Source organism: Girardinichthys multiradiatus, chromosome 22, assembly GCF_021462225.1.
Source record: "Girardinichthys multiradiatus isolate DD_20200921_A chromosome 22, DD_fGirMul_XY1, whole genome shotgun sequence".
Classification (NCBI taxonomy): Eukaryota; Metazoa; Chordata; class Actinopteri; order Cyprinodontiformes; family Goodeidae; genus Girardinichthys; species Girardinichthys multiradiatus.
The window spans coordinates 9432850-9454130 of NC_061814.1; the positions used below are offsets into that span (position 1 = coordinate 9432850).

Below are 21281 nucleotides of genomic sequence, written 5' to 3' on the forward strand. Positions count from 1 at the left end.
GGTTTTATCGAGAGATTTCCAATTACATGTTGTAAAAAGGAGTCTGACAACTAGTCAAATTAACTCAGGAACACAATCACTGTTTCAGTCTGCTCCTATAAAAATGCAATTTTTCAATATCAAAACTCAACAAGCTGGGAAAAAAGAACCGACAAGCCGGTAAGTGGCGGGTTCTCTGGAGAAGATCCAGCACTCCATTATTCTGGCCTTTGTGGTAAAGTAGTATAAAGAGGACCATAAGATGTAGTGTTTGCAGTTTGCCACAGTCCATGCAGGGGACAGAACAAGCATGTGGAAGGAGGTGCTCTGGTAAGATAAGATCCATATTGAACTTTTTGGCTGACATTCAAAAGTGTAAATCACCCTGAAATATGTTATCCCTTATCTGAAACATGGTGGTGGCAGTATCATGCTGTGGGGAACCTGTTGTTCAGCAGGGAGAGGATAGCTGATTACAGTTGATGGAATTTATGAATGACATAATTTTTTCTGAACCATATTACCATTCCTTGGTTTCTGCAAGCAGCTGGAATGTGTTCAGAAAGAATGTTGATGATGTTTATGCTCAGAATTTATTTGATTTGTGTTTACATTCCTGGATTCAGCTGTTTGTTTAATGCCACCAGTTACCCAAAATACTCCTGAGTCTAATGGAGACATTAATCACAGTGACATAATGTCTTTTCTTGCAGCCAAAGGCGTTCAAGTGTCATCCAACTATTCTGGCTTCGGTTGTTGTTGTCTTTTTCTTTTGAACCGAAGCATTATCAGGTAAAGAATACTTTTTTAATTCATTTTCAAAAATAGTCTGAAAAGAAAATTACACTAATGCTGAAACATGCCCCAAACCGCATGACTTCTACGGGTGATAGAAGCCTGAAGCTGCAGTACGTTACCGGGAGAGGGCAGCAGTGTTTAAAAATGACATTGCAGACGTTCATACTAAGATTGAGAACTGCTTCCATGGCACGTTTTCTTCTAATTTTAAGGGTACCACTTGTATGTATTCAACTTAGCATTACCAGACAGTATAAAGGTTGTCATGACTCTTTTTTTATTAATAGTCAGGAGTTTTATTTTGGTAGTTATCTCTGTTGAATTATAGGCTTTGAAAGGATGATACTCATAGTAAAACAGTTGAGTAATTAACTTTACTTAAACCTGTAAAAAATAACAAAGACAAAAAATTTGTTTTTAATGTAACAAATTAGATTTTGGTTAAATGCATGTCATGCTTCTGATCATATGATATAATATCTCATATCTCATTGATGTGTGAAATTGTCTTGGGCATAATATCCTCTTAGACTAATACCACCGAGACACATTCAAATATAACACAAATAGCTGATCTACGTGGTTTGAGTTTCAGAAGGAACCGCGTCATTTCTGGGACAAAAGGGGGGTTTAATGTCAGGAAAACATTCCTTTATTGCAAAGCAGAAAATCCATTTAGACTGTATATTGCATGTTGCTTCTGTGTCACTGTAATTCCAATGTACTCCATGCTACATATAATGAAGGTCATACATTCTCCAGATGGTCTGCACACAAATGAAAATGCTAACTTTTCCAGTTAGTGCAGCCTGATTACCAGAGTTGTGGACATGAGTCACAAATATACTATGTAAACTTATTATATTTTTACAATCTCCTATTACCTTTGCTTATAAATGCAGTATTTTTAAAAAAAGGAATATACTCATTATTTTCTCAATTTCCTGGCTGTTTAATCTGAAAATAAATCAGAAAATTAACACCTTTATTTTTTTTTTCTCTAACAAACTATGCAAACCTAAAAATGATGGTAAAGAAATAAAAGGATAAAATGTAAATAAAAAAATTAAAATAAGCAAACATGTATGTCTGTTAAGCAGCTTGCAGTGTCATTTTAAAGTTCAGTAGGACTTTGTCCTTGCAAATACATGTTTAAAGAGCCATTGATTACAGCTTGAAAATTTAGTTTAAATTATTTTGTGGTTAAAGTATTTATTTGATCAGCATACTTGTTGAAGACTCAAAATTCAAGGTTTAAGACATGGAACTTGTTTTAGAACAAGCATGTTTTAATTCTGGGCTTCAATTGGTTTTGTACATTTGATCCTTGGACTTGACTCGAGACCTTAACCTTTATGAATCAGTTTTTACTGACTTGACCAAACTTGCAGATTTTGACTCGGGATTTGACTCAAGACTTGTTTGTTTTCTCCTTGAATTCACATGTTTAGACTTGAAACTGGAATCGGAACATGCACATTTTAAACTGGGACTACGGTTGCCCATAAAGTAGGGAATCTTTCTTTATTTGGCAGTTAAATACTTTGTTCTGTATTTTCATAAATGCCCAATACCCATGTCTGTCACACACACACACACATTAACACCAAATCTAACAATGATAAAACAGGGATCTACACAGGACTCCTTTGGCCCGCTCCAGACAGGTGCTGCCTGCTTGGCTTCGCGTTTGCCTGGAGACTGTGCGTGTGGTAAAAGTGATGATTTGTGGCAACAATGGCTTGCTATACTCTACCACTTCCTCAGAAATGAAAAAGCCTGCAAAAGTACAGACATCAATGGGAAGAGATTTCATAAATTTTTTTCTTAGTGTGGTTTAACTGTTTGGAAGATCTGACTTCCTTTCAGGTCATAAGACAGAATCTGGGGCCACCAACAAAATCCTTGATTTTATGGACAATGCTGATGAGAATGCTACTGGTATTGTAGCTGTCATAGAGCCGCCGCTTGACAAAATCAGCTCACTGTAGATGTGGAAAATGTTGTGTGGAAGGTCTAGCGCTTTTTTTCCACATCTGCCAAATGAAGAGAATTACTTGAAGAGTTTTGTAGGTTTTGTAATGTGAAGTTCCAGGAAATTATGACATGTAACAACTAAGTGACTGTCCCCTAACCCTGCCATCACCCGACTAATGCAAACCTGGACTGCAGTGAAGTCTTACTTCATCATTCAGGGGGAGGAGTGTCTCAAACAAGCTCAAGCTTTGTTAAAACTCAGTAAGGACTCAACTGAGGAAGATGGAGACATTGTGGAGGTTTACCTTCTCTTCTCCAATAATATCCCCTCTCTTTGAAGAAGTTGTAAAGAAGCTAGACAGTAATGACCCACTTGTGCTGAGTAATATGATGGCCTTTATTTTTGTTATTTTTCTTTGAAAGTAGGCAGACAGGAAATGGGGTGGAGAGAGGTGGGTGACATGCAGCACAGGTCTCCGGGGTCGTGACTTAAACCCAGGAGGTCTGTAGGCTCCTTATATGTGTTGCGTTATATTGTATTATGGATAGCTTCAGGCAAAAACTCACACAGATGACCAGTTCCATGGCTACTTAATTATATTGAAGCTGCAGTGTCTACTTCCATGGGATGAGGACATAGCAAGGGCTGAATTCACTGCATTTCTTAACAAATCAGTCTCTTATGTTAAGAAATGGTTCAACTTTTCAGAAGACACCATTGCTAATGACGCATTTTTAAGCTTTGAGTATGACTAGTTGCTTTCTTGATCTCCCTGTTAAAGAAAACATTGGCATAAAATGAAACATACCAGTGATGCCTACGCCCTACCCCATGAGAGACTGGCGACTCAGGCCGTAAAGGTCGTGGCCCCGAGAAGTTGTCCCTTAGGGTGTCCCTTATTGTCATCTCTGAAAGGTAGCAGCCCTACTCGGGTCATACATGTCTTGACGTTTGACTTAAGTGGATAACCTGACTTTCAAAACAATGACCTCTGCCAATCACGTCAAATAACAAATTTTTTTAACCCAATTGAAGTTTTAGTTGATAGTATTTTAATAACCCTGTGTTATATTTTATACTAGAGCACATAATGAACGTTCTATTTTTAATGCTGGACTGAGGTGATTATCAAGCTTCTGGATATTATGGTTTGCAGTCATCTCCTTGAAATTCCAATTATGCTTCACACATTCCTGCATTCGTCCTCATAGGTCCCATTTTATGGACTTGTCAACTGGCCCTTATTAAGTGGGTGAATGTTCATATTTTTGCACCTAAACATCCAGGAAAGGAGGAGTACACCTGGCTCATGTCAACAGCTCAGTGTTAAAGGTTATTGCTTTTTCAACCCTTTTTCGTTAATTTTGAACTGTATATGCGTGTGAGTGCAACCCCGCTCCTCTGCAAATGAAGGCACATTTCCCATCCCTGCAAGCATGTTGCCAATGAACACCTCCCCCGTCCTTCGCACCAGACAGGCACCCATTAATCTGACGTGTTTTTTGCATTTCCTGCACCAGACAGACACCGAGACAGAGGAAGAGAAGAAGCAGCCAGAGGTGTGAAGTTAGGGAGAAGTGGATGAAACCAGGCGCCAGCTGCAGGAGTCCCACCCGCCACCACCCCCCAGGATCCGCCCCGCCTCCACGCCCCTGCAGCGGTCGCCAGCAGCCGCTGTCTGCTCGCAGCGGTCCGGTGAACATCCGCTGATGAGTCCCGGCGGCTGCCAGGCAGGCATCCGGAGCCTCTCACCCGCATCACGGCGCGGTAACAGTGACACACGCCGCTCCGCTGCTTCCAGGGAGCTCCAGCTCAGCTGCAGAAGTTTTGTTTAATTCCTCGAAGGTAAGAACAATGACACAGCGGCTCACATCTGGGGCCTCTGCTCGGATGTTTTCTGCTAACTCGCGCTTGTTGACAGCCTTCTGAGGAAGCCTTCCCCGGGCAAACAGCCGCTTCTCCGGCAGTGTCGTCCACCTTCCATCGCGGTGAAGAATTTCTGGTACTTTGCTTAAGTGCTGACGTTTCAGAACTAGAACATAAACAGGTTGAGTCACGAAGCCTCCAGAGAGCTTTCAGCGTCATTTTAAACCAGAGGACCACCGGTTGAACAGCGTCTTTATTAGGACGGAGAGCAGCTGATTTCCTCGCTGTACTTTGGGAGAACAGTTCGGCAATAACTGGCGCCATGGTGGTCTTCAACGGGCAGCTGAAGATCAAGATCTGCGAGGCGCGGAACCTGAAGCCCACGGCTTGGTCCCTGCGTCACGCCGTGGGTCCGAAGACCCAGACCTTCCTCCTGGACACGTACATCGCTCTGAACGTGGACGACTCGCGCGTGGGTCAGACCTCCACCAGGCAGAAGACCAACAGCCCCACGTGGAACGACGAGTTCACCACGGAGGTCATCGAGGGCCGAAGGATAGAGCTGTCCGTCTTCCACGACGCCCCAATCGGCTACGACGACTTCGTGGCCAACTGCATCATCCAGTTTGAGGACATCCTGCACAACGGCAGCAAGCGCTACGAGGACTGGGTGAGTCTAACCCGCAAATACACTCAGTATTCAGTTTGGGAAATGTGCTGCAACTCTGCACACAAAAACAAACAAACAAATACACGAAGAAATAAACACATAAATAAACCTGCTGACAGGGTTTGGTCATTTGTGTCAGTCAAGCCACTGTTTCATCCCCCCACAAGATACATATATTTCAACTACATAAATATGAATATTGATGCAGCACCTGTAATAAGTTTGCCATGATGCCAGCATTAATTTGCAGAATACACGGAGTAACTAACAGGTTTAAAAGTGTTTTATGATCTCATAAATACAAATATGAGCGTTATATGTGACCAACTCCATGTAGTGCATCTTTGTGAAGTGGAAGGGGAAAAAAAACATGGTTGTTAAAAAGTAATTACTCATAAAAATCTGAAAGGTAGGACATTTAGTTGCAGTTTGGTCCCTTAATGCCGCTATTCCTAAATAAAATCCTGTGTATATGACCATGTGATAAATTATTAGTATGTAAATATAATCTCAGCCTAGACTACCTCACAAATTGAGTGCAACCCGTACATTTTTTTAAATAATTTATTATATCTTTTCATGTGACAACACTGAAGAAATAAAACTTTGCTACAATGTAAAGTAGTGAGTGTACAGCTTCTATAACTGTACATTTGCTGTCCCCTCAAAATAACTCGCACAGCCATAAATGTACACACCTAAGTGAAAAGAGACCTTATGCTCCTCCACAATTTGTTGAGGATGCCCCACAGATGCTCAATATGGTTTAGATCTGGAGACATGCTTGGTCAGTCCAGGACCTATTTGCTTCTTTAGCAAGGAAGTGGTCGTCTTGGAGATGTGTTTGGGGTCACTATCATTCTGGAATACTGCCCTGGGGCTGAGTTTCCATTGGGAAGGGATCATGCTCTGCTTCAGTATGTCACAGTACATTTTGGCATGCATGGTTCCCTCAATGAACTGTGCTCCCCATAGTCAGCAGCACTCATGTAGCCCAAACCATCACACTCCCACCACCATGCTTGACTGTAGGCAAGACACACTTCTCTGTATACTCCTCACCTGATTGCCAACACACATGCTTGACACTATCTAAACCAAAGTTTATCTTATCTTTTGGATTCTTTTTAACAGATCTTCAGAGACTTCTTTTCCAGGAGGTGCCATATTGAACTTCCAGTGACCACTATGAGAGAGCAAGAACGATAACACTAGATTTAACACGTCTGCTTCCCATTCACACCTAAGACTTTGTAACACTAATGAGTCACATGACAACAGGGAGGGAAAATGTCTAATTGGACACAATATGGACATTATTGTTCCAAAGTGTAATATCTTCAGTCTTTTCCCATAAAGAAATATAGTAAAATATTTACAAAGATGTTGGGAGTGTACTCACTTTCGTGAGATACTGCAACATCCTAGACTTTAAAAAGGTTCTTCTTCCCTATTCACATTGACTGTATGTGGTGCACTTTAAAGGGACACACTTCACAAAAACAGAACAATTTATTCACTCTGCTAGTGGTGCAAGAACCAAATGGCATCATTCGGTTCATGCAGTTTGTTTTGACATATATTCTGAACAAAATGGTTTTTCATGTGTGGTGTCCAACAACTGTTGTGATTGGTCAGAACTCTGAACCAGGCATGGTTACTACTGTGGAGTCTTCCCCAGTGGGAAGGACCTAACAGGACTTTATAGAGGTTCTGCAGTTGAGTTCTTATGAGTTATGAAATGTCAGTCAGTCAGTGATTTTCTACCGCTTATTCCATAGTGGGTCGCGGGGAAGCTGGTGCCTATCTCCAGCAGTTTATGGGCGAGAGGCGGGGTACGCCCTGAACACGGTTATGAAATGTTCTGTGCACAAAGAACTTTGTTCTTGCCACCTTGAGTAAAATAACTAATTTCTCTGTTGTTCAGAACATACACGGGTATAAAAAAGGAACTTTGGAATTTGTCTAATAATTTTGCGTTTAGTTTCATGCTGTTATATTTAGTTTTAATTTACAACAAACACTGTAATAATAAGCAAGTCCGATGCATTTGAGTTATCCATCTTAGTTAACTTGTTATCCTCTCAGGGTTACAGCATAGGTCTGTTGGGTTTGATGCTAATGAAACAGGAAGCTTTAGCGTTTAGGTCTATTTTACATTCACCTTAAATCCATGTTGCTTTGCATTAATTATGTGTTTCATTGCTCACATGTCAAATAGGGATAAAAACCTGCAGGAATATCAACTTTTACACCTTAAACAAAAAAATATACATATAAAATATAATTTAATTCATTATCGATCCTTTGTTTTCAATGCTGTTTCAGTTTGTGGCTTTTTAATTGTGTATTTGACTATGTTTAAGTGGAAAGTTCTGTTGTTGGGTGAGAATGACACCAGGGAGTGAAAGACAGGATATCATACACTGGTGAAATATTAACTACCACCTGTTCTTATGCCTGATTTCATACCTGCTCTGCCCTCAGCAGTGCTGTTAATCCATTTCAGAAGCTAATGCTTGTTCTCTGGTAGATGGTCAAAGCCGAACCACAGTGTGCAGTAAGGGTTTTCCACTTCAGCCTTGAAAAGAGCAAATATACTAGGTTTTTAGTGATTTCTTCCATTTTTGATTCGTTGGACACATTTTCATCAGTTTCACATCTCTTGAACCACTGGTCACAGGAAGATTCAAGTGCCCGGAATCATTCGTACAGCAACACCTCCAGGAGTAAGGCTGATAAGATCAAGTTATGACTGATGTTTTGCACACTGGTTTCTCATGTTGCTGCCTTGCTTTATTAAAGCTTGAAGCTGCAATTCATGCAATTTTACAATAATTTAATGCAATGTTTGCTTGTTATTTGTGCTCAGTCTTAAAGTTCAAGACCATTTTGTGTTTTTGTAAAGAAGGTGGTTCTTAGTAGAAACATTTGCCAGTTTCATATCACCCACAGAGGTTTGTCTGCGGAGTGACATGGCAGTCTCATGGAGGATGACATCTTTGCACCTTCCTGTTCTTTTTGGATCTTTATAGAGGTCAAAGTTGATGTGTCTTTGACAGAACATGTGCAAGGCGTGTTATGAGATTAGGTGATGTTATTATTGGGTCATTCTTGCAACTGTTCAATTGCAATTGAATGAATTCTGAACCACTGGAAAATGCGTGTGATATATCTAGTGTCTCAGAGTGGTGACAATTATGCCAAGGGTTCTTTGGCATGCCCCCCAAAAATCAGGTTGGTCATCATATGGTGTATCCGAAATTTAGGAAGGTGGTTGCAGGAGCATCATTTACCAAAGGCAGTGCATCTTCCTATGCCACCGAAATCAGCAGAAATGCAATAGTGTAATGGGGTATTAGTTTTTTTTGTGAAGTATTTCTCAACAAAAAAATGCCTTTTTGTAAGCCGGCTTGCTGCCTCTCCACCAGCAATATGTGGGGGAGGGGCAGTGCTGCATTTCTCTGTGCTCCATACAAGCAGAAAAACTCACTCTGGTGATTTCTCTGGCCTCTCTTTAAAAGGATTTTAAACTGTAACAATGGTATGACGTAAAACATTAACAATTTAATAACAGTAATTTTCTGAAGCATTGCTACACCTTGATGAATAGTAAACCTTCAGGTTGTGTTTGCCCATAAATACGGTTGTCATTCCTCTGATTCTCATCTACATTATAGGCATGTTAGTTTCAGAAAAAAGTGGTTAATTGAGTCAGAAAAAAACAAACAAAAGAAGCAGTTTATTTTTAAATCACTCTTGATTATGTTGCAAAGTGAAGGCTACATGATTCTGTGAAGCAGCAGAAAAACAGGATGAAAGTAAAACCCTATTTAGTAGTTATAACAAAATACTTTAATGCGAAATGTCTTTACAAACAAACAAAAGTATTCACCCATCCATTGTCTACATCTCCATTCTTTGGGAGAATGACATGGTAGAACCTTGACTGGTTGCCAGTCCATCACAGGGCAACACAGAGACACATAGGACTGACCACCATGCATGTACATATAACTAATGCCTAAGAAAAATATAGAGTAAACAATTGACCTATTAGTCATGTTTTGGGATTGTAGGAGGAAGCCGGAGTACCAGGAGTATGGTGTATATTTTAGAACATCCTCAGGTGTCAGGAAAACATCCTCAGAAATCAGATCAAACAGCTTTAGACTTCTGAATAAAGGGTCTCAGAAAAAAAGTCACGAGACTAAAAAGTCTCAGACACTTGTGCCTCAGCGAGAAAAGCCTGCTGCAGGTGACACAAATATGTCGTCAACGTGCGGCGGTGGCCGAATGTAAGATCAATGATGTCACCAAAAAACTGTTCAGGCTCGTAACGACACCACGGCAGTGTACAGAGAAAAGGGAGAGCAACTTAAACTCATCACTTGGCTCTTTTGAGCAAAACCCCCCAAATAAGCCTGGACCTTAACGTCCATCCATCATCTGTCCTCTTCCTTTGCTCTATTCTCGATCACAAAAAGTACGCTTAAATATGAATCTTGTGCAATGTATAAAAAGATACAGGTCTTAAGTATGCTGCACTGCACCAGTCATCATTGCTCAGCACATAACCGTACCCCTCAGCAATCCCCTAAAAGTCATACCCCTAGACCTTGACCTTTTACCTGAGAAAGTGTGGATCCAGAAAATTAAACTACTTGGGTAAAATTATGTGGAAACATAAGGAGGACTTTGAAAATCCCAGATAATTGCTAAAAGTCCCTGCAATGGAAAAGGGGCTAAAATGTCTGATCAAAAATAGCCTTTAGGAGCAGCCGCTGCTCTTCCACCCCTTTCCTCAGTGCCCACCATGTGTTTAGATGTGTTCCTGCTTCAGTACACCTGAATCATATGACTGTCTTACCTCCTCAACATGCCAAAAGGTTCTGTAGAAGCCTGACCCATTATTTTAAATCATGTTTGTGGCAACAGGGAAACATCAAATAATCCAAAGACAAAAACTCTGACAAGCCGGGAAAAGGTTTCTTTACAACCCTGGTGCAAAATGACAAGAAAGTATTTTTCCTTTGAAGATAGTTAGAAAGAAAAAGCACCACCTCCGGATTTTCGCACTATGCTATTAACAAGTACAGGATGCTAAAGAAATGGTTCTTTGTTGTTCGAGGCCTTTGGAGCACATGATTGTTTGATTGCATTATTGATGAGACCATTAGGTCCATTAGGGAGAGAATGAGGGGGACAGGACAAGATGAAAGGCGGATATTTTTCAAAAGCTGTGCATAAAAAATCTTGGAAGACACAATGAAGGCTGCAGGACCAGTGCCAAACTTCTTCTGATTTAACAGAAAAGTGATTTTGGTTTAAGACTGGAACAAGACGAAAGTGGCACCACTGACCTCGTAGGTTTAATTATTGTTGTCTGCGTTCCTCATTTGTAAAATGGTGAGACAAAACTACTGACGCCTACAATTTCTCTCAAACAAATTCCTCATTTTGTCACATTGCAACTACAAACTTCAATGTATTTTACTGAGATTTTATGTGACAGACCAACATAAAGTGGCAATTTATTGTGAAGCAGAAAAAAACAGGCTTTTCATAGATATTTTATGAAATATTATATATGGCATGGATATGTATTGAGTCCTTTCTTCTCTGATGCCCCTTAATCAAATTATGTGCACTTTTAGAGGTTACCTAATCAGCAAATAGTCTAATTTAACACTTTTATTTAATTTAGTGTTATTTGAACACAGTATGAATCCAGCAGGTCTATGAAGGCCTGAGAAGTTTGATAAAGAACATTAGTGATCAAACAACGCCATGAAGACTAAGGGACACAGCAGGGAGAAAATTGTGGTTTAGGTTTAAAGCAGTTATTAAACAATATCCAAAGCTTTCAACATCTCAGAGAGAAATGTTCAACCCATTGATTATTGCAAAGAGAGCATTTATCATAGAAGCAGCCAAGAGGCCCATGGTAACTCTGGAGGAGATGGAGAGATCCCCCACTCAGGTAGAACAATGGTTTTACAGTTCTAATGGCCCACTCCACAAATGTGGTCTTTATAAAAGACGTTTGTAATTGTTGAAAAAAATCCATAAGAATTCCTTTGATGTAGGGAACACAGCAAACATGTGGAAGATGAGACCAAAATTGACCTTTTTGGCCTGTATGTCCAGAGTCAAGATTGCTATTAAAACAGTGAAATCAGACCATTACAGTATTAATCTCAGGATATTTCAAAGCGGTTTAGAAGGCATGTACTGCCACTGCAAACTGTGTTGTAAAAATGTGTAGCTAGAATGGATTTTGAATGAAATATATACTTGGGAAAGGAAAAGGAGATGAGAGTTCAGATTGGGCTTATGAGTTACAAAAACATAATTTTGAAACTGAATTGAAATCTGTTTTGACTCAGAGAAATTTTGGAACGATCCACAGATTTTTTATAATTAAAGTCTGGGAGATGTGTTTGAAGGAACAGTAATGACAAACAACTGCTGCAGCAGCATGTCTGCTCCATTCAAATTTAAAATTGGTGAATTGGTAGCGTTTGTTGTTTGATGCAGCAGAAAATGTTTCATTTTGGCATTAAGATGTTCTGATAAGGTCATTGAGAAACTACAATCTAGTTGTTTTAAAAACAGCAGCTGTAGCCAGATGCAACTATTTCAATAGAACCTTGTTGTTGAGATAAGAATAAGTAATTTCATTTTTCCAGTAACTGGATAGGCTACTCGTTATCTGAGTCCTGTGTTTGCAAGAAACCAAAGCAGAAAGATGTTAAGACTGTTAGGTACTTGTTTATTTATTGCAACTCATATCTGAGTGAATGTCAACACAACATATACCAAAATTATTGTACATCTCAATTTTCCTAATAGTGTCAGCCTTAATCTCCTCTGCTGTTGGCTGATTTTAGAATAGAATAGAATAGAATCATTCTTTTTGTGTCCCTCAATAGGAAAATCTGGTGTACAAGCAGCAAAGTGACCGGAAAATGGAAAGCACACAGATATTTCTTTAAACTGGTAATAATTATAAAAAATTTAAATAAAACAATTCTGTAATGTAATGTCAAATATACAAACAAGAAAAACTATCCATCCATACCATCTACTGTCTATATCTGTTTGTCATTGTAGGGCTGCGGGGGGGGGCTGGTGCTTATCTTCAGCTGTCATTGGACGAAAAGCGTGGTACACCCTGGACAGGTCGTTAGTACATTATAGGACAACACAGAGACAGAGACTCACGCCTATTGGCAATTTAGAGTAATCAGTTAACCTAACAGTCATGTTTTTGGATAGTGGGAGGAAACTGGAATACCCGGAGAGGGCCCATGCATGCACAAGAAGAAAATGCAAACTCCATGCAGAAAGATCCAAGGCTGGGATTCAAATGCAGGACCTTCATGGTGAAATGAAAGGCTGCAGTGCTGAGAACTGCTTCATCGTTCAGCTGAAAAAGTATAAAGTTATGAAAAAATAGCAAATTCACCATATATTTATCAACATATTTGTAATAATATGGGTGTCAAGGTTTGAAAGTTGTGCTTGCAAAGAGATCTCCTGTTGTTTAATGTAAAATGAATAAGAAATTTAAACTACAAATGACTTTTCAACCAGTAAAGTCCTCAGAGTCTTCTAAGTACTACGTCCCTACTGGACCCTTTCTTACCCTGACTTCCACTCTGGTAATCTGATTTGGTCCTAGTTCCTGTAGTGCAAACAACAGGGAGTGAAAAAAAAAAGCTTCAGAACCAATGCACCATAACATTGCACATTACCATAAACATCATGCGGTGAAGAAGCTTTTCTTCAGCAGGGACATATAAACTAATCAGGGTTGATGGGGACATGGATGCAGATTTTTACAATTATACTAATTAAATCTTAATAAAATATATTAGGATTTCTGACTGAAATGTTACAAGATATCAAAAAGTTCAAGGGGTGTGAAAATGTTTACAAGGCACCGTACCTCATAATACAGTAGAAAATTGGATCTTGCGTTTACGGTTTAAAAATGAAGCTTCTGGTCTCAGCTATCACCTAATTGCTGATCAAATGTGTCAGTTAAACAAAGTGTGTGTTTTTCAATGAGGTGTCAGTTTCTGATCCACCTGAATTAAAATTTTTTAGCTTCAATCCCTGCAAAATTGGAAACAAATATTGGATCATGTCAGAGGATAAACCTCAACATGAAACTTTGTGGGAACTGAAGCTCTTGTGTAATTTCCTGGTGAGTAACGTCGTTGTTAACTAGAAAGAGAAGTCGGCTCTGGATTGTGTTTTGTCATTATGTTTTGGAAACACTTCCTGTTGTTTCCAAACCTTCTCACAAAGACAAAATCTGTGAATATTTGTGAGTAACAACATAATGGAAGGAAATTTTGACAACATAAACAACAAGTTGCTGAAAACATTCTGCTGTTAAATAGGAGATGGTTCCAGATTTAGTTTTAACCACCACTGTTAAATCTGAAGTCATATTTATTAAAAAAGAATAACATTTCCAGTTTTTGCTGTAGCAAACTTCTTTTTTGGCAGCTAAACCTGATGTGGGGATTTACTAACTTAGTTGCAGTGTTTTTTAAACATGGCTTGACCCATTTCTGAGCAGACAGGGCTCCATTTCTCTAAACTTTAGTATATTGATAAAACAGAGATACATCATATAAGGGCAAATTGATTGCACTGAACATACAATTAGACTGAGATTTAAAGAAGAGTGGCAAACACAAAGGAGGTGGATAAGCAGTGATTGTGAACAAAAGGTGGTGTAATCCACGACATGTTACTCTGAAGTGTTGTGTCCTCAGCCCATATAACTGTTAGTAGAAAGTTTTAGTCTACATTATTAACCCAGAGAGTTCACCAGTATTATTTTGGTAATAGCTTATATTCTACCATCAGCTGTTGCCAACACTGCATGTGATGCCGTCAGCTCAGTTTTTGCTAAGCTGCAGACACAACACCTCCTTGCGTTTGTGGCATTATCTGGTGATTTTAGTCACACCTTACTATCTGCTACACTTCCAACATTTCAACAGTCTGTCAGAAAAAACAAAACTTTAGATTTGTTTTATGCAAGTATTAAGGAATCTTACATCTGTAAAGCAAGACCTCTGGGCAAATCCGATCACTATCTTGTTTTTCTTTCCGAATATAAACCCCTTGTTCAGAGGCAACCTGTTATAATGAGAACTGTGTGAAGCTGGTCACAGTAAGCTGAAGAAGCTCTGCCAGGTTGCTTTGAGGCTATAGACTGGCCTGCACTGTGCCAGCTCATGGACTGGACATCAGTGCTATGACTGAGTGTGTGACCGACTACATAAACGTTTGTGTGGATAGCACCATCCCCACCAGAGCGGTGAGATTCTTCCCCAATAACAAACGCTATATCACCAGTGACCTGCAGGACCTGCTTAATGAGAAAAAAGAGTCTTCAGAGAGGGAGACAAGGAACTATTGACAAGTATACAGAAGCAACTTAAAGTCATCAAGATAAGAGACAGCAAGGAGGTGTATAGAAAGAAGCTAGACAGTAAACTCCAGTAAATCAATATCAGAGATATGTGGTCAGGGATGAAGAAGATCAAATGTTTCAAATAGGAGGATCAGACCAATGAGTATCTGGACAGAGCAAATGAACAAAACACATTTTTCAATAGATTCAATTTAGGAATAAGCTCAGTATTCCTCTCTCCTGCCCAGAGCCAAACAGACAATCAACCGTCCTTTGACCCAAAGCTTCACTGTGACATCTGAGATGTTTTGACTTCCACCCCAACCTTTTTACTTTTACATGTACCTGTCCAGGGCGTACCCCGCCTCTCGCCCATAAACTGCTGGAGATAGGCACCAGCTTCCCCGTGACCCACTATGGAATAAGTGGTAGAAAATGACTGACTGACTGACTTATGCATGTTTGTCTTCAATTAAACCAGAAGAAGGTGATGCTCCTTTTGTCTCCCCTTCAACCAATGTGTCTCTAGAAGTCAGGTGAAGAGGCAGCAGGAAAGACTGAAATGCAATAAGGCTGCAGGTCCAGATGGTGTCAGTCACAGAATTCTTAAGTCCGGAAGGCCTGTGCAGAGCATCTTTGTGGGATTCTGCTGCACCTTTTCATCTTTAGCCTCACCCAGCAGAAGGTCCCAGTTTTGTGGAAGACCTCCTGTCTTGTTCTGGTACCAGAGGAAACTCACCCATCAGTCCTCAATGACTATAGACCTTTTGGCCTGACATCCCACATCATGAAGGTCCCAGAGAGACTCATGTTAGCCCACCACAGTAAGCAAGAAAGCAACTTTCAGGACCCACTGCAGTTTGCTTACTGCTAAGGAGTTGGAGTTACGGATGTATCATACACCTTTTTCAATAAACCTTCTGTCATCTGGACAAAGTAGGCAGCACTGTGAGGATCGTGTTCTTTGATTTTTCCAGTGCATTTAACACAATTCAATCTGATTTGCTTTGTCAGAAACTCCAGAAGACTCAGGTTGAGGCCTTAACAATCTCCTGGATCAAAGACTCCCTGACAAACAGACTACAGTTTGTGAGACTGAAGGAATACGTGTCTAACCAGGTAGTCAGCAGCACAGGAGCACCACAGGGGACTGTGCTCTCACCACTCCTTTTTACTCTGTACACCTCAGACTTCCAGAACAAGACAGACTGCAGAAATACTCGGATGATTCTGCAGTCGTGGGGTGGATCAGAGATGAACAAGAAGCTAAGTACAGGGAGCTGGTGAACCGCTTTGTGGCATAGCATAGAAACAACAACCTCATCTTAAACATGAATAAAACAAAGATGATTGTAGATTTGTTTTTATTATATTTTTTTGAGGCACTAGTGGCCTTTATTTTTAGTATTTTCTTAAACTAGGAAGCCAGGAAATGGGGGCAGAGAGAGGGGAAGACATGCAGCAAATATCGCCGGGGCCGGGGCTGGGGCCGGGGCCGGGACTCAAACTTGGAACGGCAACATTTAGGACTAAAGCCTCTGTATATGGGTTGCGTGCTTAAAACCCATGATATGAGCTGCAACAACCTTTAATTTCCCTTTGGGATTAATAAAGGGTTTTTGAATTGAATTTAATTTAATTTAATTGAATTGAATTGAATTGAAGTTCAGCTGCTGCCTTAAAAAAACATATGTTAACTCAACTTCAAAGAAAGACTTGTCAAATTAGAAAATTAAGTTACTGGATTCACAATCATCTATTGTTTGAACTTCATACTTTTGAGCTGAGGTAACTGATGATATTGTTTTATTTATTAAAGACAACTTACTGTGTCTGTTTAAGGTAACATACAATTATGTGCTATTTCAACTCCCAAATCCGGTTATACCAATTGTTTAAATAATGATCATTTACTGTATTTGATACTCTGAGGTGAAGCAACTCACTATATTACATTATTGGATCAAATTTGCTTACTTTTGCCAAAGAACATAGAATTATACATCCTTTCAACACACATTTTTATGTTTATATTTATACTACTTACATCCTCGAGTTATGTTAACTTCTGTTTCAGTTAACAAACACTATTATTTTTATTACTGGTGAACTTGGCATTATTTGAGACCAGTAATAAAAATTTATGAAATTTTATTTGTGAATCACAAATAAAAAACGACAAAAACATTTGCAAAATTACTTATTTGAACATGACCTCAACTTACAGCTTTCTTCTGTTTTTACAATACATTACTACAGGGTATGATGCCCATTTGAAAAAGTAAATACAATTGGCACATGGAAAGGGGATTCAAAATTTTTTTTAAGTCAGAAGGTTTGCTTTTAAGCATAAGAAACCCTTTTCTTTTGCCAGCAAAGACCTGGATATTGAAAACACATTATAGTCCCTGTAGGTAATAAGCATGTCTGTCATAATCTGCCTGCTGATCCTGATTCCCTTCTGAGTAACTCCTTGTGTTCATTGGTACATTTCCCACTCTCCCTCAGTACGCATACTCTCTTATTGTCATTGTTCTCTACTGGTTCCTGCTGAAAACTACCATGCATACTACTCTGACTATTCAGCGCTCCATGTCCTGAGACCTGCCTGTTTTTTTCATGTCCTGCCTACAGTTGTGAGTTTATTTGTTTCTCTTTTCTTTTTTTTTATTTACCTGTTTTTCTTAGTAAATGCATCTCTTTACTGACCATACTGCTCCCTTGCTCTTTCTTGCACTTTGGTCCCACCACATCCTCACACACCCTGACAATGTTAGACTGTATTTTCAACTAGGCCTCACTTTTTCAAATAAAATACTAATCATATATATATATATATATATATATATATATATATATATATATATATTATATATATATATATATATATATATATATATATTATATATATATATTATATATATATATATATATATATATATATATATATATTATATATATATATATATATATATACATTTATTTATTTTATTTCATGTAAGCTTGTTTGATTCTGGAATATTTGTCCTTAAACCATCTTAGTGCTTCCCTCTTTGGGTTGCACGGTGATTACTGCAAGTTGATTTTTCTATTAGTTCAAACGATACAGCTTGGTACAGGGGTTGGACAATGAAACTGAAACACCTGTCATTTTAGTGTGGGAGGTTTCATGGCTAAATTGGACCAGCCTGGTAGCCAGTCTTCATTGATTGCTCATTGCACCAGTAAGAGCAGAGTGTGAAGGTTCAATTAGCAGGGTAAGAGCACAGTTATGCTCAAAATGTTGAAATGCACACAACATTATGGGTGACAACCAGAGTTCAAAAGAGGACAAATTGTTGGTGCACGTCTTGCTGGCGCATCTGTGACCAAGACAGCAAGTCTTTGTGATGTATCAAGAGCCACGGTATCCAGGGTAATGTTAGCATACCACCAAGAAGGACGAACCACAACCAACAGGATTAACTGAGGACGCAAGAGGAAGCTGTCTGAAAGGGATGTTCGGGTGCTAACTTGGATTGTATCCAAAAAACATCAAACCATGGCTGCCCAAATCACGGCAGAATTAAATGTGCACCTCAACTCTCCTGTTTCCACCAGAACTGTCCGTCGGGAGCTCCACAGGGTCAATATACACGCTGCTATAGCCAAACCTTTGGTCACTCATGCCAATGCCAGACGTCGGTTTCAATGGTGCAAGGAGCGCAAATCTTGGGCTGTGGACAATGTGAAACATGTATTGTTCTGTGATGAGTCCACCTTTACTGTTTTCCCCACATCTGGGAGAGTTACGGTGTGGAGAAGCCCCAAAGAAGCGTACCACCCAGACGGTTGCATGCCCATAGTGAAGCATAGGGGTGGATCAGTGATGGTTTGGACTGCCATATCATGGCATTCCCTTGGCCCAATACTTGTGCTAGATGGGCGCGTCACTGCCAAGGACTACCGAACCATTCTTGAGAACCATGTGCATCCAATGGTTCAAACATTGTACCCTGAAGGCAGTGCCGTGTATCAGGATGACAATGCACCAATACACACAGCAAGACTGGTGAAAAATTGGTTTGATGAACATGAAAGTGAAGTTGAACATCTCCCATGGCCTGCACAGTCACCAGATCTAAATATTATTGAGCCACTTTGGGGTGTTTTGGAGGAGCGAGTCAGGAAACGTTTTCCTCCACCAGTATCACGTAGTGACCTGGCCACTATCCTGCAAGAAGAATGGCTTAAAATCCCTCTGACCACTGTGCAGGACTTGCATATGTCATTCCCAAGACGAATTGACGCTGTATTGGCCGCAAAAGGAGGCCCTACACCATACTAATAAATTATTGTGGTCTAAAACCAGGTGTTTCAGTTTCATTGTCCAACCCCTGTACATGGTTACATAACAGCCCCCTGCATAAAACCATCTCACTCTGACACACCCCCAAAGTGAGTCAGGAATTGGAATTATTCCTCCACTGGCTTGGGAGCATCTGCGTCGGGCATAGCTGAGTCAACGCCTTGAGCCACCAGCTTGAACTGATGAGACTCAGGCCTGCTGGGCTCCATAAAGCCTCTTTTAACCTCCGACGATGAGAGGGGTTAAAAATCCTCTACCTCAAAGACATATCCATGGCGATACTACCATTGGTGCTCTGCTCACTCTCGGTATACCAAATTAAGCTAGCCGCCACTTTCCCTCGTCCTCTCCCACTCTGCCCACTTTGGTGGCATTTTTCACAATTGGTCTGGGGCCGGAGTTATTCTTTTGCATTGGATTTAGTTCCACTGTAAGAACCAACTATTTGTCTGAATCTGTATTTTAGTTTTTTCTGCAGTAGAAATGAAGTACGTTTAAAATTCTGAGTTCAACTGAATTTGCATTGTACTTGACCTTGAATGCACCTTTAAAATGTTCCTGGGTGACTCTTGCTGCAAATTGGTGCTGTGTCAATAGACTGATGTGAAAAAATGAAAAAAGATATTCGGCTCTGAAATGTGGGTTTAAATGGGTGAATGAGAAACCCTCTCTAGAGTGCTCGGAGCACCCAGTGTAGATTAAAAGGTACTTAGTAACTAATTACGCCTGCTTATAAAATCAATGTGCAATTAGTTGTCCTAATCAGTTAAAACTTTTCAGTTGACACTTTTCAACCTTGAGCTGTGTTGTCTTTTCTCTGATTTTATCCATTTTTTGATGAATTGCTTTACTGTTGTTAGCTTAGTATTTAACAGCCTTCACTGTCTTTGATTTTCTTAAGGAAACAGAAGGACCCACACTAATTTAATCAGGTAATATTATGTCGAGCAAACTTTCACTACTATGGAATTGTTGCTGGTCCTGCCTGGTCCATTGTCAAGGAATAATCAAATATAGGGTCGGTTTTTGCACAACATGATTTATGTAGATGTAATCTGTTTAGAAGAAAGAATTTGAATTAAAATACGATCACACAAGAACGGGTCAAAAACACAATGATCTCACTGTTTGCTCAGTGCGTATATGATTGTTCAGGAGAGCTGCGTCACCTGTCTGAGAGATATAAATCAAGCTTTCTGGAAAGAGACGTGGCTTTGGGGAGAGTGTTGTTAGTCAGCACATTGTTTTAGGATCATGTGTCAGTAATTTTGTAGCACAGATCCTCTCTCTTATCTCTGTCCCACAAAACAGTGAATAAGCATAAGTTTAAATAAGCATAGATAAAATTTATTATTTTCAGACGTTTATGTTACAAAATCGTTAACATTTCTTTGTCAACCTGTTCCTGTGTTTTAAAGTAATTTTAATGAGAAAGTCAGAGAGTGACCAGAGGTTTTGTTGCGAACAACTGCCACTCAGCTAGCTGAAAGAACCATGTTGGTGTGATGGATTAACCAACTAATATCAGCTTGTTATGCTTGTATTACTCTGTAAGAGGCAGGCTGCTAAAAGACATAACATTTTCAAGGAGAAACATGTTTAGATCCACAGTGTTTGTTCAACATTTTTATGTAAGTATTTGTATCAAAATCAAAATAAATTAGTATATTATACTATCTGCAATAATGTCATGTTTGGTTTTTGGGAAATCTAAAGCCAACACCCCAGCATCGTGACAAATAATAATTATATTATTTTAGTAGCAGTAAAAATAGTTTTTGGGGTAAAGCAAGAATTAGATATTCCACATTCCAAATATCCAAAAAACATGGAGGTTTATCACTGCTAGACCTCCAAAATTATTATTATGCTTCACAATTGAAACCATTGATGTGCTGGTGTCCCACTGTTTGTATAACAAAGTGGAAGAAAATAGAGCTGACGTGCTGAGGGAGACCATATACGGGCTATGATTGTCAATAAGAAAATGTTTAAAGAAAATGAGAAACAGCTAGACTCTATTACAAAATACACACTGGAGAGCTGGTTTACAGTAGTTAGGAAATATAAAATTGAAAATGAAATAAAATTTTGTAGCTGGCTTGCCTTTGATACAAATCTTAAACCAAGAATCACAAATTCAAAATCTAAGGAATGGTCAAACAGAGGTCTGACTATGTTATCCAAATTAACAAAAGGG

The 21281-nt window shown here is 39.5% G+C and overlaps 1 protein-coding gene across 1 annotated transcript in view; it reads left to right on the forward strand.

Moving 5' to 3' along the window:
- Positions 1-1933: 1933 nt before the first annotated feature.
- LOC124858840 (protein kinase C epsilon type-like) overlaps positions 1934-21281 on the forward strand; it is a 152337-nt gene continuing 132989 nt past the window's right edge. Inside the window, exon 1 of the mRNA XM_047351101.1 lies at positions 1934-5291. Within this exon, the coding sequence (XP_047207057.1) occupies positions 4944-5291 (348 nt within the window). The 5' untranslated portion in view covers positions 1934-4943. The remainder of the gene's footprint in view (positions 5292-21281) is intronic.